Source organism: Strix uralensis, chromosome 1 (assembly GCF_047716275.1).
Source record: "Strix uralensis isolate ZFMK-TIS-50842 chromosome 1, bStrUra1, whole genome shotgun sequence".
NCBI classification, from domain to species: Eukaryota; Metazoa; Chordata; class Aves; order Strigiformes; family Strigidae; genus Strix; species Strix uralensis.
Window position 1 is genome coordinate 50,466,925 of NC_133972.1, and position 15,158 is coordinate 50,482,082.

Sequence of the window (15,158 nt, forward strand, 5' to 3'; positions counted from 1 at the left end):
ATCTGAGAAGCTAATAGTTTGATTTGCACAGTTTCAGGCTACTTGATTGCTGCTCACAGTCCAGCTTTCAGGCTCTCTGGAGTAGAAGCAACAGCTTTCTCAGCATCTTCAGAATGATGCCTGCTGGAGTTCAATGAAGGATCAATAATTAGCACACAGAGGTTAATTTTAGATGCAGCCATTCAAGAGGATGAATAATGAGGATTCTCATAGTAATGTTTCCTTCTTTGTAATATAGATTTTGAGCTAAATTTTCACTAAATTGGATTCATGAAATTAACAGTGGTTTTCAAGCTAAAACATGAAGAAATCTAAAGAATGATACTGCAGGTACTGATACGTTTTTTTAATGTAATATATTGTTTCTAGTAAAACAAAGGACAATAAAATACCCATGCATAATAAAAGACAGACAACACCCACTGGGTTTTAACAGCCAGATCTTAATAAAATGTACAGGCTTTGCAGGATTCCACTTCTGATTAAAATGAATAGGGACAGCAGGAGTTACAGGCAGTTTCCATATTTGCTGCTAGTTAATTGGATGTATTTTCCTGCAAAACTGTGTGATTCATAAAAGAAATTATTCTTTACACCTGCAGAATTTTAAGTGTCCAGAAATTTTTTAAAAACCAAAAAACTTGAGATTTGTATTGAAATATTTGTCCATGAAAATAAGTTAAATTATTATATGATGGTGATTATTATTTATGGTGTACTAGTATAATATAATAATTTGTATTATTATTATATGTTATAGTTTATATTTTTATAATACTTATATTTCATACAATAATTGTCATATACATATATAATACATAAAATTTTAATATCACATAGAATTAATAGGCATATAGTGAATGTGTTGGTCTGTAGTGTGGTATATAAATATTCAGTAGGCTGAATACATGCACACATTTTACACATATGTGCATATTCTTCTGTGATAACTGCATTAAAAGGCTAATTAAATGCTCCAGTTAACTACACACCACTCACTATGAAGAGCTACAATTTAATTCCCACTTATCTTTTTTAACATATGTTATGGCACCGAGACCAATGGCAGTGAGCATTCACAATAGAGGAGTGAAAATTTGAATGATAATCTTAGATGTTAAAATCTGATTGGGGGAAGTAACATGTCTGACATTCAGGGATGACTTTGGAGCCTTGTCATTAAGAATTGAGAGTTGTAAATTTTGCAGCTAAATGGAAACTATATGTTGCTGAATGCTGTGTACAGCATCTCAAAGGAAAAAAAATAAAAATTAAAAGCTCTTGAAATCCCTTGATTTAGGGTTTCCATTTTCATTCTTTTTATCCTGACAGCTTGTCCATGCTTAAATTCTTCATCCCGTGACAGTCTCCACTGAGAATTAATTTTCTGTTCTTTGTTTTTGTTGTTTCCCAACAGTCAAAAGATAAGATCTGTGAGAAGAATATAGACACAACTGAAACACCTCCGTACTCCACCACCACCCTTCTGCCAACCACCACAAAGTTCAGAGTTTTAACGACCACCAGAGAATCTACCACTTCTCACCTGCCAACTAGCCTGCCCACAGAAGGTGAAGTGTATACACTGCATTATTCTATAGTGCAAACATGTCATTTAGAAATGTAAAATTTATTTCCTTTAAGTACATGTTCCTGTTGACCTTTTCTCTTTGGGGCAGTGGAAGGAGTGGGGAATTGCAGTGAAGGCACTATCTGCTACTGCTTTTAAATGGCAACTTGCTCTCGCAAGAGTAAAGTGCGAAGGGGAGGAGCACTGGAACAGGAGGGAATGCTGGAGAAGCATGGGCATGCTAGGAAGACTTCTGGAGAACTTGTGGTTACAACGAGGTTTTTCTGTTCCTTTAGTCATCAGGCCATTGTCCAAAACCTGTTGAAACAGTAGAAGGAGAGGCCCCTGCTAAAGTTAGTGAAGGAACTCCCACCACAAACTTAATGAATTTTTAATCCCTTTTGGTATTCTTCTTAGCCAGGTGAAAATTAGAGAGAACCTAAATTAAAAACCTCTTTGAAATTTGCCTGTTTACTTTTTTTCAGTCAGTTGACACTGTTCTTTTCATGTAGTGCTCACTGTTGTGAAATAGTTTCTATAGGCACCTGAACTAAATTAACTGGGTAAGTAATGGTGTGTCAGTTCTCATCCTTGTTCCACTGGCTGCTTAAATCTTGCCTTTCTGTGTTTGAGATATCCTGCTTTCCTGATTCTAGACTTCTAGAGAAAATTTAGCTGTGTAGAAAAGCTAACTCAGATTAATCAAATAGCATCTCTAAAATAGGGGGGGGGGGGTGTGGGGGTGTGGAGTTTTCTGTTGGAATTGTATGTTAACACAAGAAAAGGTACCAGGTACAGGCAGATTTTTAAGTGGCCTGTGACAGGAAAATTTGAGCTGAAGGCATTTCAAGGTGAAAATCTATTGATAAGAAAGGCTGGGGGTTTTTGCAGCAAGAGAAGTTTAAAAACTGTCGCTGCGGGATTTGGACTGCATTAACAGCATTATTCCATGGCATTTTGTTCATTAAAGCTCACAACAAGAAGAGGAATATGGAAACAAATAGTGTTTAAAACTGGTAGATCCTTTCATGATTCTTTGAAGAGGAACTAAGCCATTGTTTTACTTTATTGTCATGTGTTGATTCATGCAGTCCTTAATATGATAGAACGCTCAAGCTACGTGTGAACATGTAAGATAAATTAATTATTTTTGTAATTATATGAGACAGACTCTAGTAACCTTATTTACCAGTATTTTGAATCCTCCTTTGCACTGTAACACTCTCATAAATGTTTTTTTAATAGTAAGGAGGTAAAGTGTTGCTCAGTATAAGGAGAGTACCACAATCTAATTCTCACTGAGTTGAGTACCAAATCATTTTCTAATTGTGAAAATTCTTTGACATCAGAAAGTCATTCTTAAAATGACTCATGACCTAGAAAAATGTATTTTCCTACAACTAACTTTGAATTTCCTTTATAGATGACACCAAGATAGCGCTGCACCTAAAAGATAATGGAGGTAAGAGATTTTTGTCTGTAAACAGTGTCAGTAGTTTGTCAAATTATTCCCCACTGAACTTCATTAATCAAAATCAGATTGTAGAAATATCTTTTACCAGACTCCCAAGGGACTTCAGCCTTCCACATCTGTGTGGAAGAGCAGCAGAGCGAATAAGCTTAGTAACTGCTTAGTAAATTAAACATTTACAACTCTCTTTATAACTCTTTAATAGAACAGCAGGTTTAATTAACTTCCAAATATGGACATATTAAGTAAATTTTTAACTGTATTAATACAGTTATTAACTGTATTATAATAATACAGTATTATTTAACTGTATTAAGAGAGGACATGATGCTAGTTCTAAATAATAGTATTGTGTTATCAATTCATTTACAGTAGTGAATTATTACATGACTTTTTGTTAATAAACATACCCTTTTTATACCTATGTCTCTGTACTAGCAGAGATCCTTTATTTCTCCATGTGCATTCCCTGTGGAAGTTAATAAGATCACCTTGTCTTACTGATAAAGGCCTCTGTTAAATGCGGCTCTGCGGGGGACTACTTTTGTCATGTTCTTTGTGGGTTCAAGGACTGAGACCTGAGGTTTGTTCCTTCTCCCTTTGAAGTCGATGAGAATTTTGCTATTAGTTAGAATAGGACTGTGTCATTAGATGTAGATTGTGTCTGTATTCACTGCCAAGGTAGAGCTTGCTGAGGAGAAAGGAAAGATTTGGGTTGATTTCTATGGGCTTCAGAAAGGTCTATCAAAGCAGAGAATGATTTGCTGAGCAAATTGAAATAAACTATATTTCCACTGATATAAAGGGGAATATTATTGGCTCTGATTGCCTTTCCTCCGGGTAGGGAGCACCGAGCTTCCCTCAGGGGCAGGGGAACTGGCAGCCAAGCATGACAGCAGGCACGGACAGGGCACAGGGTGAGTCCAGCAGTTCAGGGGCAGCAACTGTTGTCAGCCCCAGTCTAGTGACCATCTGCAGTGACAAGGCAGGCCCAGGGTCAAGGCAGGAAGCCAGGTTGACAAGGCAAGGCTGGAAGCAGCAAGGGATGAAAGGAAGGAGTTCCTGTCAGCAGTCCCAGAGAAGGCGAAGTGATGAACCAGGTTCATACAGGAAGTCTGGTCAGCTGCAAAAGGAGATAGGGCCAGAGATAAGTCTACAACACAGTTTCAAGCTCCATCCAAGGAGATGTGGACATGCCCATGGAGACAAGCTACCTTCAGCATAGCTGCAAGGTTGGTCCAGGAGACAAGATCAGAGATGGGGCTGAATACAGGTTTACCTACAATATAACTTAGGTCTGGGCTTGACTTTACATGGAGGCCCCATCCCCCTGGGCAGAGGTCCCAGGTGCAGTGGGTTAGGACAGCTGAGTCATAGTGGTCTCTCAGGGCCCTCACAGAGAATTATTCAAGTTTTGAAAAAAACATGGTGTGCAGATGCCAGTTAGCATTTTGGTCTGTTTTCCTGTCATTTGTTTTTCAGTATTATTCAGCCATTATTTTCTCCTTCCCTCAAATTAGAGATCTGCTCACTCCACAGGAGGCAGTTGCCATCCTCTTCCTTGCCAGTTGCTCCTCTGTCATTTTGCTGTCACTAACCACAACATAGCTGTACTGGGCATTGAATTGTCCATTTGTTGACAGTGTTGTTGTTTGACATGGCTTTGACACATAAGTGATCCATTGGAATAAGGTAATCTATAAAGTCAGGGTGGTACTTTTAGGCATTTTGTCTATGGGAATGTCCCTGAACCTTTCTCTTCTTCTTGAAATCAAAATGGTTTTTATTTTGTTATGAAAAGTACTTCAGTGGTCTTAAAGGTCAATAAGCAAGGTGAATCAGTCCTTCACTCTCCCATTTCATGTCCGCTCTGTACATGAGGCACATTCCCAGCTGAACTGTGCCCATACTCTGCCCTGTGAGCCATGGCTCGGTGGCAGGTGACTGGCCTGGGACCAGGCAGCTCTCCGTCATGAGCATCTCATAAACAGCTCAAAAATAATTCAGAAGGAAACATATCCAAGTTTCTTTTGGTTTGGGAATTGCAGCAGGATTATTTTTTCACCTGTCTACTCTTTGCCTATGATCTGAAAAGAAAAATCCCGTGAAAGCAAACAAAATGTTGAACGCTAGAGCAAGTGAGGGATGGCTGTGGCCTACTTCATAGAGTGAGGCGATAGGGTTTGTGGCATCACTTATCTTAAATATAGAAAGTTCATTTCCAAGGAGAAAGCTGCTGCATTTTAGGAGGACAAATCAACACCTGATGTGATTATTCATTTTCCTTGAGCTGTTTCTTTTATTCTTGAAATTAAAAAAAAAAAAAAAAAAAAGAAACTGACTTCAAACAACATGGAAGCAAAGCAACACACCAGGACTTCTCATTCACACAGTAAACGTAGCTTTTAATCTGAGAAGTTCTTTTTGATGAATCATCAATTATGCATTGAATTTTCCAGTGACCCCTAGATTAGGCTCAGATAAAACCTCTGCGGCCACAGGCGTGTTCTTTGATTCTCTGTGATTTGTCAGCCTTTCATAAAGAGTAGATTATTTCAGGTCACGAATACAGGGTCTTTACTTTCTCACACCAGATCCTTTAAAACTCTAATGAAAGAGAACCTTTTATAAGGGAAAACTAAAGCTATATTGGATCAATGATGGCCTATAGCTTGATGTGTCCTTGGATGATAGCAGTCAATATCTGGTTAGGTACAACAAAAGGATTCCATAGACATTCTGAATCTCACCTCTGCCTGAAACATTTGAAACCAAATGTTATAAAGCAACAGCTAAATTTAAATTAAATTTTGGGTTCAGGTCAAACTGCTTTGACCTTTTAATTGTATGAGAAAATCACTTGCAAGTTAGTGCTGTAATTCACCCACAGTCTTTTGTGGCATATTTTGACATACATTTCAAATTTGCTTGTTCTGTTTCTTCTGCCTTCCCTCCTTCTTCACAAACACATGACAGATGCCTAATACATACATGCCTAAACCTTTTTAAAATACAGCTGCCATGCCATCACGATTTTTGTTAAATCTTAATTCTCTTTAAGATAACAAGACTTTTGTAAGTTTTAAGATATATCCAGCACTATAAATGTACATTTTTGTTATTAATTGCAGATTCTGTTGTTTTATCATTTTTCTTATAACACAGCACAGCTGACTAAACAGTTTAAAAGCCTAATTTTTCATAAAAATTTTGAGCAATTGGCTGTGGCTGTACAGTAATGCAGTATTTTCTTGTTGAGAACTCCTTGGTGGATGATTCAGATGATTGGCCAGCACGTTAGGCATTTTATTTGACCTTTTTAGACACTGTGTTGTGATGATTTGATTGCTGTGAGTCCCTCTCAGTCCTTCAGCTTTATAACTGAAAAGTGTATGTGTGTTGAACAGTGTCAGAGAAACTGCTACACTTCTCATTCGTCAAAATTTGAGCTTAAAAGATTAGGAGACTTGGTAAGAAATGACCAAAATGCAGATCCAAGTTTTGAAAAAAAAAATATTTTCATATACCTTATATAATTTACCTAAGGATTTTTATTTTTTTTTTTTAGTAGTCAGTCCCCTATGACTGGAAACTAGTTACCATTAGTCATCTGTCTTCTTAATTTTCCTTAAAAATTGCAGTCTGAGCTCTTCCTACCATAAAAATTCTTGACAAATTATGGAGAAGACTCAGTCCTGTTTTTCTTGTGTAGACTGAACTGCAGCTGCAGCATGTTGAATGCTAGTTCATGCCTGCTAGTAATCATCTAATTTATTTCTTTCCAATATGTTAAGTTTCTAAGTGATCCAGAAAATGAAACCTATTTCAACAAAGAGACAAGCCAACCTTTTAGGGAAAACAAATATTTTTGACATAACAAAATTTATTATGACCACACAGTCCAAAACAGCTAACTCGGGTTAACAAGTCACTACAGATTAGCTGAGTCCTCATGCAATTTTAAAGTGAAGCACATTAAATTAAATAATGCTAAACCTAACCTTTGTGCTAGTTTAAAAATGTTTTGAAGTGGACCTTGTATAGGATAAAATCCATAGGATATGGCTTTGTTTTATCATCAAATCTTCGCCTAGCCATAGGGAATGACCTTCCAGAGCCTTCATCTCATCTAGTGTTAGCCACAAGCTCTTCTTTTGGCCCTCTCTCATAGCCAGTGGTAAGCAATAGGCAAGAGGAAGTCATTAATAGCATCCTAAAAGAAGTGCCCAAAGTGAGATAAGTTACTCTATAAGGGTGTCTATCAGCTATAGAGAAAAATCTAAATGACATGCTAAGAGTAGGCACCTTACCTGTAGGTATCCAAGGTTTCCTTACATTAATTCTCTTCACAGTGTCCTAGCTAATATATTCTGTTTCCATTCCTGTCCAGAAACCTGGCAGGTCAAAACTCAGACCTCTTCTTCCACTCTTCTATCATGAAAAAGGGAAGATTTAAAGTTTTTACCATTATTGCAAAAATCCTGTTGAGATTAGGTTTATGGATTATGTAATTATATGTTTACTTCTGTATGTTCCACTTACTCGAAATTGCTGATGCTCCACTAAAAATTGCAGGGTTCATAGAATTTTAGGCAAACAATGATTTCCTTGGAGACAACTTGTCATAAAGTTTACTTTATGTATGCTGTACTATATGCTGTGCTTGTATAATAAAATTCTTATCAAGGAGCAGCCTTGGAAGGGTTTCAGTAGTGATGGAAATAGAAGAAAAAAGGAAAAAGTATCAGAACACAGAGATAAGCAAAATAGGTGGTGATGGATACAAATGTGTTAATAGGATCATAATATGAAGGTAGATTCAAGATGAACAATTAGCAACCTTGATTATCAAATAAACCAGAAAGAGCCTTGTAAATAGACTTTATAGGATTTTTTACCCTTTTTCTTATATTTAGGTAGGGGGCAAATTCCAAAGGGAACAAATGAAATATAACTCAAATAAGTCAGTGAATCTTCCCGTATATTGTATTTCACACTGTAGATCACAAGCTAAGAAATGCTGATACATCTCCACATTTTATTCTCTGTTTCTCCCTGAACATTTCCAAGCTGTTCCTTCTTTATCATTTCTCAGCAGTCTCTTCTCAACAGTGGAGACAGGTTTTAAGATATATTAGAGATCTCTCTTGTTTTCTTCAGTGTGTTCAAAGCGTGATCAAAATTGAACTTTTAGACCCCGAGCAATTTGCTAAATGCTACTCACTGCTTTCTGCAAGTTCAGCTGTAATGCTCAGAATAGGAAAGCATTATTCTTAGGAAAAAGTGTGGGATCTACCTTAGGATGTTGCTGTAAGAAACATGAAATGATGTGCCCAATGTAATTCAAGTTCTTCCTTCTCAGGAAATCTTGTGACTTAAGGAAATCCTATACAGCCTTGCTGGTGTTCAGTATGATACTACATCAGTGTCTGCTGGCAGATATTGAAATGGAGCCTTCCAAAGCCAAGAAGCTTGGAAAAGCAACAGCCTTTGATATAAATATTCCCATCTTTCTTGTGCATCAGGCAAAGGAAGGAACATATTCTACATACTATATGCAATGCCAGTGGGCTACATGTGTGTTTTTTAAAGCAAATATAAATGAAAAGTGCTGAACTCATTCATTCTGGGTAAAAATATAATCATGGATTAATAGTCTTTATTCTTAGGACATTTAAAGTGGCAGCATTAATAAATTGTGTTTATTTTCTGTTTGTTTCATGGTACTTTGGGTTGTGCTTAAATGTTGCTTATAACAGTACGTTTGCATCTTTTCCAGAATTTCTTGCATTTCCACTGCATCCCAATTTTGCTGTTATAATCTTATTATAGCTATCATCACAAAATATGTAAAAAACACCCATGTAAGCTGCAGAAAGTCAATCAAATAATAGCAGAAGTTTTCCAAACTAGTGGCACTGGAATGTATCCCCTAGAAAGCAAATGTCGCTTTTGCATCTAGCACAAAAGGGCATTTTTACATCATATTAGGCATTATATACCACATTAGATTAAAGAAGCATGATGTTAAAACAGTTAAGCTAAACCAGAACAACTGTGTATAGACACTTCGACTTATATTGAAGTCTGACTTACTCCAGTTTGTTTCTCTTTAGTTTTCTAAGCCAGATATAAAATGATATATGGTATCTACTCTTACAGTTGTCATGACTTTGCTGTAAAGACACATATTTAACTGATTTTGTTAAGCATGTACAATTTGTGGACTTTGTACCACCTCAAAGGGTTAATGTGAAAACCATATGTAGATCGAACTGGAGATCTTATGGAGGGCTAAATGTAATAGATTGGATAAACTTCTAAAACAAGGCTGCATTACTTAATGTTTTATCTTATCTGCTCCTGTTGTTGCCACAATGCTGTGCAGTGTGACAGCTAGGGCACACAAAGCTCCTGTGATCTTCTGTCTTTTTAATAACCTATTCTATGTGCAGTTAACCCAGTAGTTGCAGTCAGTAGTCTCCTGCAATCTCGTCTACATTGCTCACTCATCTTCCACATCTGTGTGTATGGGTCACTGTGAAGGATGAGAAAAATGGAGGTCAAGTGAAAGAATACTAATATAGTTGTACGTTTTGCATTGAAATTGAAGTACTTGAAGTTGTTCAGTCTCCAAAAGGCGGGAGGGGCGGGGGGGTAAGTAATTCTGTAAGCGTTAGACATCTTTAGAGAGGAAGAGCCTGCTTGACCTGATGGTCTTGTGTTTACTTGGAGTAGGGTTAAGAAGAGTCAATGGGCTCACTGAATTGAAATTCTTGTAATCTGGTAACTTTTTGCTCTTCTGGATTTAGCAACAGCCAGCTGCTTGCCAGGCCAAATGGTGTGGTACAATATGGTACAGTATTGAGCTTTGTGATGGCCACTGCTTGATGCTACTAAGTATTGTAATGGCTTACATGGCCTCAAGCAACACAAACTAAAATTAATACTGATGACAACTGTTGTAGCATTAGGTGATATTTTAGAGCAGAAGAATGAAAGTCCTTAGCTAACATATTTAGAGTGCTGTCATCCTGTAAACAGAGGGATTTGATTTTAGTGCACTCTCATCCATTTACTGCACTAAGCAGTTGATCAATCTTGGAGAGACTTACTGAGTTGCCCTAGGTCCTGCAGAAAATTGATAGCAAAGCCAGATACTGAATTCAGAATTTGTGTGTAACAGTTCGTAATATTCTCACTCAAAGACCACTTTCATTCCTAACATGCAATCGGAAACCAATTTTTAAAGCATTAGCTGAGACGTAACTTTATAAATCATGAAACCAAGTAAAGTATAGCAATGGCTTAACCTCAAAATGTTAACAAATGCTGAGGGAATGAACCCACAAATCAAGACAATCACACTCCATTACTGTGAAGAAGCTGAGAAGTCCAGAGCACGCTGTTCCTAAAAGAGGTAGAGAGAACATTTTTAAGGAGATTCCTCTGAGCCTCTGGAGAATCCTTCCAACTGTACATTCCCTTATTCCCTCCCACAGTCACTATATGTAGGTCATTAATCATCTGTTCAGGAATCTGCATTATGTACAGGAAAAAAAACTTAGTTTTGGAGAACCATATACCTGCCCCATAAAACAAGCAGTTTCCTGGTAGACTCACATTCCAGATGTAAATGGAGGCCCAAAAAAGGGGAAAAATCCAGTGGCTCTACTGAGCTTACTGCAGGCTGTGACCCTGTGTGCTCAGCTGTCCTAAACATTATGTCCTCCTTCTTTGCAGGAGCATATTAACTCAAACCCATGGTCATGCAAATAGGGTGATGCAGCTTCCAGGCTAGAAATGACATACGTAATGGGGTGGAGGGCTGGTGGAGTGAACTGTAGGTGCAGGTTAGCCCCAGACCATGCAGCAAGAGAGGGTTTCTGCTCTTTGGCTGCCCAGAGAGGAGAGCAAACACATGGAGAGGAGGTGTTGCCAAATGGCTTGTAGAGATCTCACATGTGGAAACAGCTATCAGATACCCTGAAGCTCCTGAATGAGAGGAACCAGATCGATAATTGTCCAAGGATGGATATGGGAAAAGAACAGTTGTGGGTGTAAGGATGGTCAAATGAGATTAACATAGGTACAGTAGCATATTGGACAAATAACAGGGATAGTAACAAGGAGAGATGGGTTTGACCTGACAGATACAGCTGATTTGCCCAAAGTCTGAATGTTCCAGCACTGTCACTGGCAGACAGTTTTATTACCCTGAAATAAACCTTGGAGGGGGATGGAAATTGCTTGATTCCTTGCTTAGATGACTTTAAAAAAGATGGGTATATATTGTCATAGATTTCTAATGCATCAAATAGCATCTATCCTAAGCAGTACATGCCTTTGTTTTTTATAACTAGCAAAAGTAGTACTCAGCACCCAACCAAGAAGTAGAAATGAGCAGCTAAGAAATCAGCTTTCAGTATATCTCACTTTCCCCCACAGCTCAGGACTTCAGACTGAGATATTTTTTAAAGTGTGAATTACAAAACTTGCAGTATCTGATGGCATCCCTGAGAGCAATATAAAAAAAAAGTTATATTGAGTTGTCACAGCAAGTTTTAAGTTACCTAAATGCTGCATTCTTTAAGGTTCATCAAGTTTCTGTGATTCTGTAATAATAATAATAATGATATGTATAAGCATATCTGACTTTTCTAAGCTAGTATTTGAAGGATAGTGCCTTTTATGTAGGAACAGTAAGATACTCATTTTGCATTAGTATTAATAGTATGGCACAATCTACTTTAATCAATAGGTGTATTTTTATAAAGCTGGACATGCTACAGCTTCAAAATCATGGCCAATATCCAAATAGTCATTACCTAACATGTACATTTAGGAATGCAAGGGAATTTCTGCAGTTAGCAACTGAACTAATAAAAAATGGCATGTTTGCATGGAGGCTCTGAAAATATTATCACACATTCTGTTTCTGTAATGATTAATCTATGTAGTGCATACTCTTAAGTAATAAGAGTAAAAGAGTACATAAGTCTCTACCATAGATGTGGTTATACCTGAACCTACACATTTTTCCAGTCTGCTTCATCTGTAGGGGCTGTTTTCATGCACTTGTATCCAGACCCATTTTGCCATAACACTAAAACCATGCCAGAAATGCTGTCAACTTGATAAACCAGCATTTCTGTACCAATAGTACTGCATAGAGGCTCTTATACCCATGTGATAGCTTCATGTTCATCTGAACAACCAGCTAAAAAAAATGAGTTTTGATGAAAATTAAGAATTCGTCCAATTGCTGCCACGTGACCTAACAGCGAACACTCATTTTATCATAAAGCATTCCTATATGAGAAGAAATTTCAGGGTTCATTCTCTATCTCTTTGTGACAAATCCAGGGGTTTGCCATGAAAATTCATTCTTCAGGTAAAAAGTGGAGAAAAGAACAAAGCTCAGTATGGAGTTACCATCTTTAGGCTGATTGCTGCTATTTAGGTCATCTATATCCCTGGCTTTGTTAGTATAGCTGTGTCAGTCAGGAGGGTCAAAGAAGGTATTGCATTTTATCCCTTAAAGATGCATGTGCATATAAAAAGTGAGTTTGAATTGAGCTTTTTACCATCTGATCAAAATGCAAGAGTAAAAAAGAATGACACGGCTTTTGGAGGGAAAAAGCAAAGCTTTATTTTCCAAGTCCACACAATGAAATTCTACCTTTTTGTCTGTCATTTGCCCTCGGTTCCATGTCACTTTATATAAAGGAAAGTTTCTAGCCAGAAGGTTCTAGAAGTTCACCTATTTTTCCTCCATTTAACCATAAAACATTTTGTATCTCTGCTCTCACAGACAGAGATAATTAATCTCTGATACGTAAACTCTTTTCAATCTCATATCATGAGAGGTGTACATGTACATATCACAATTTTGTTTTCTCATATATAAAACTATCACAATAGAAACTTTCTGTAAACCTTAAATTTAGATACTAGAAAACAATGTATTTCATTATTTTGCAGACCTCAATGATTAATATGCAATAGTGAGAAAAGCAATGTTGAGAAAGTATCCACAATGTGTTTACAAACACTCTAAAGAGCAGTCCCAGTTTGTACACACCTTTGTTCCTGTCAAAGTCAGCATCACAGTTCCCATGGGCCAGGACAAGATTTTCGTTCGTGGTAATTCCTTGAGGTTTTTTTTTTTCCTACACCAAAAGAAGCTAACTCGACTGTACCTAGAGACAATATAGTAATATAAAATCAAAGACGATATAGTCTTTATGTGTTTATCATGCAAACAATGAGAACATTTTTATTGTATTTTCACTTCTATTTTTTAAACATGCCAGCAGGACAGCAGTTATTTCATGTTTGTATTGTGTGCCTTTATATTTGGGGAAAAAAGTTACTTGCTGTTTCTGTCCTGTTGTTCAGAACCTAATGAGAAGCAGACTAACCTTGGAGATGTTAACATGCTCCTTCTGCTTAAAAGCTTTATGCATGTAAAAAATTGGGGAGGAGTTATAAACATAAAGCATATTGTATGTAACAATTGTTTTTCTGACCACAAGAAAAGGAAAGTTTGGGGAAAGTTCTACTGAGAGAGCTCCTTTTGTGAAAGACTTGGTCATAAGACAATGGATTTAGCCTTGCCTGGAACAGCAGATGTGCTGTGATAAACTTAATAAGATTTCTGCACCTGAAAAAGTTTCCTAGTCCTTTTGTTCATCTATTTCCCTTGGTAGCTTTTTAAAAGAACTGTCAGTTGATTTTGCAGCTGAGAGTATTTTCAAAGTTGACAACACTGTTTATTGTCTCTGTGCAAAGAGAGTGAAATCAATTTCTCATGAGTATTTGAGCCCTGAGGTCAATGAACTGAATTTCGATTATGGAAATGACAAGTTACTTACACTTGTTGTCATTTAAGAAAAGCATTTCTTGTATTTCATTATTTTTTCGCATTTGGCATTCTGATCACTGCATTGATGTCCATGCAGTGCTCCACCCTAGACTAATAGAAATCTGGGCAGGAAGTTGTCACCTGTGTTATTTGGAAGCGTTCTTGTTTACAAAGTTGGATGCTAAACACTGAGAAAATATCAGACCAAAGGGGATTAATTTGATGGCCTTTACATGGTTAAATAGTGGTTAGGACCTTTCCTGAAGTCCAGCATTTTTTAATATGCAGAATGTGATGTTCTGTCTTCAACCATAACATAGTAACAATACAGATTACTCATTTAGTGCAAATTGGCCTGCAAATGGGTACAAGTGACAAAGTAGTTTATGAAGCACCGATGTGGCATTGGAGGGAAGAGTCAAAGAGTATGAAGCTGTCAAAAAGACAATTATGAGACAGACAAACTATGAATCCTCTGCTCCTTCTGGGAAGCAGTTACTTCTCAGTAGGGTGACTCACACAACTAACTGCTCATCACTTGGAATTAATAGTCCAACCCAGAGCATGTACAATAAAGCAGGCCTTTTCTGTTGGCCCTTCAATTGCTTAATTTGCATTTGTTTGGCACATATTGAAATATGTGTGCAAGTACTAAATGTTGTTACAGTGCATGAACAGAAATTAAGACTGAAGCTTCTATACATTCATCTATTCTTAGCTGAAAGTGAATAGCTATTTAATAAATTATTAATGACTCTGTCAAGTAAAAGACTCTGCTGCCTGACTGTTGGAGGAACCTTTTTTAGGGCCTCTTTTCTGTCCACTCCATGAATCTTGCATCCTTAGTTACATAGTGCTACAACCACTAGGAAGTGTTTTAAGTGTCCTTTGGGTGAGAATACATCCTAGGTAATATCTCCTTTCTTTCAGTGCAATGTAAAGGGTGGCCTGGAAATTTTCACTGTATGTACTGTGTTTAAAGAAAAATTAAAAATAATCAAATAGGGCTGACACTGCTTTTCTTTTTTAAAAGCTCGTCTGCATCTCTGTGAACTAAGCTTTAAGAAAGCTAAGTAAATCCCTTTGTAGGATTTAGTCAGGGAGAGGCCTCGTTCTTGGATCCTGTTCATGCCTGAAGTCAGACTTGGTGTTCAGTCAGTGCATTTAAGTTCCTGTGTGAACAGGTACTCATTAACTTTTCAGTAAAAAGAAAGATACCTTCAGGATCAGGCAGTACCTGAGTGGGGGTG

The 15,158-nt window shown here is 37.3% G+C and overlaps 1 protein-coding gene across 1 annotated transcript in view; it reads left to right on the forward strand.

Annotated features, from left to right (window-relative positions):
* The window catches only part of PLXDC2 (plexin domain containing 2), a 279,835-nt gene that overhangs the window by 247,403 nt on the left and 17,274 nt on the right, over positions 1-15,158 (forward strand). Inside the window, exons 11-12 of the mRNA XM_074865842.1 lie at positions 1,418-1,571; positions 2,994-3,032. Of these exons, the coding sequence (XP_074721943.1) occupies positions 1,418-1,571; positions 2,994-3,032 (193 nt within the window). The remainder of the gene's footprint in view (positions 1-1,417; positions 1,572-2,993; positions 3,033-15,158) is intronic.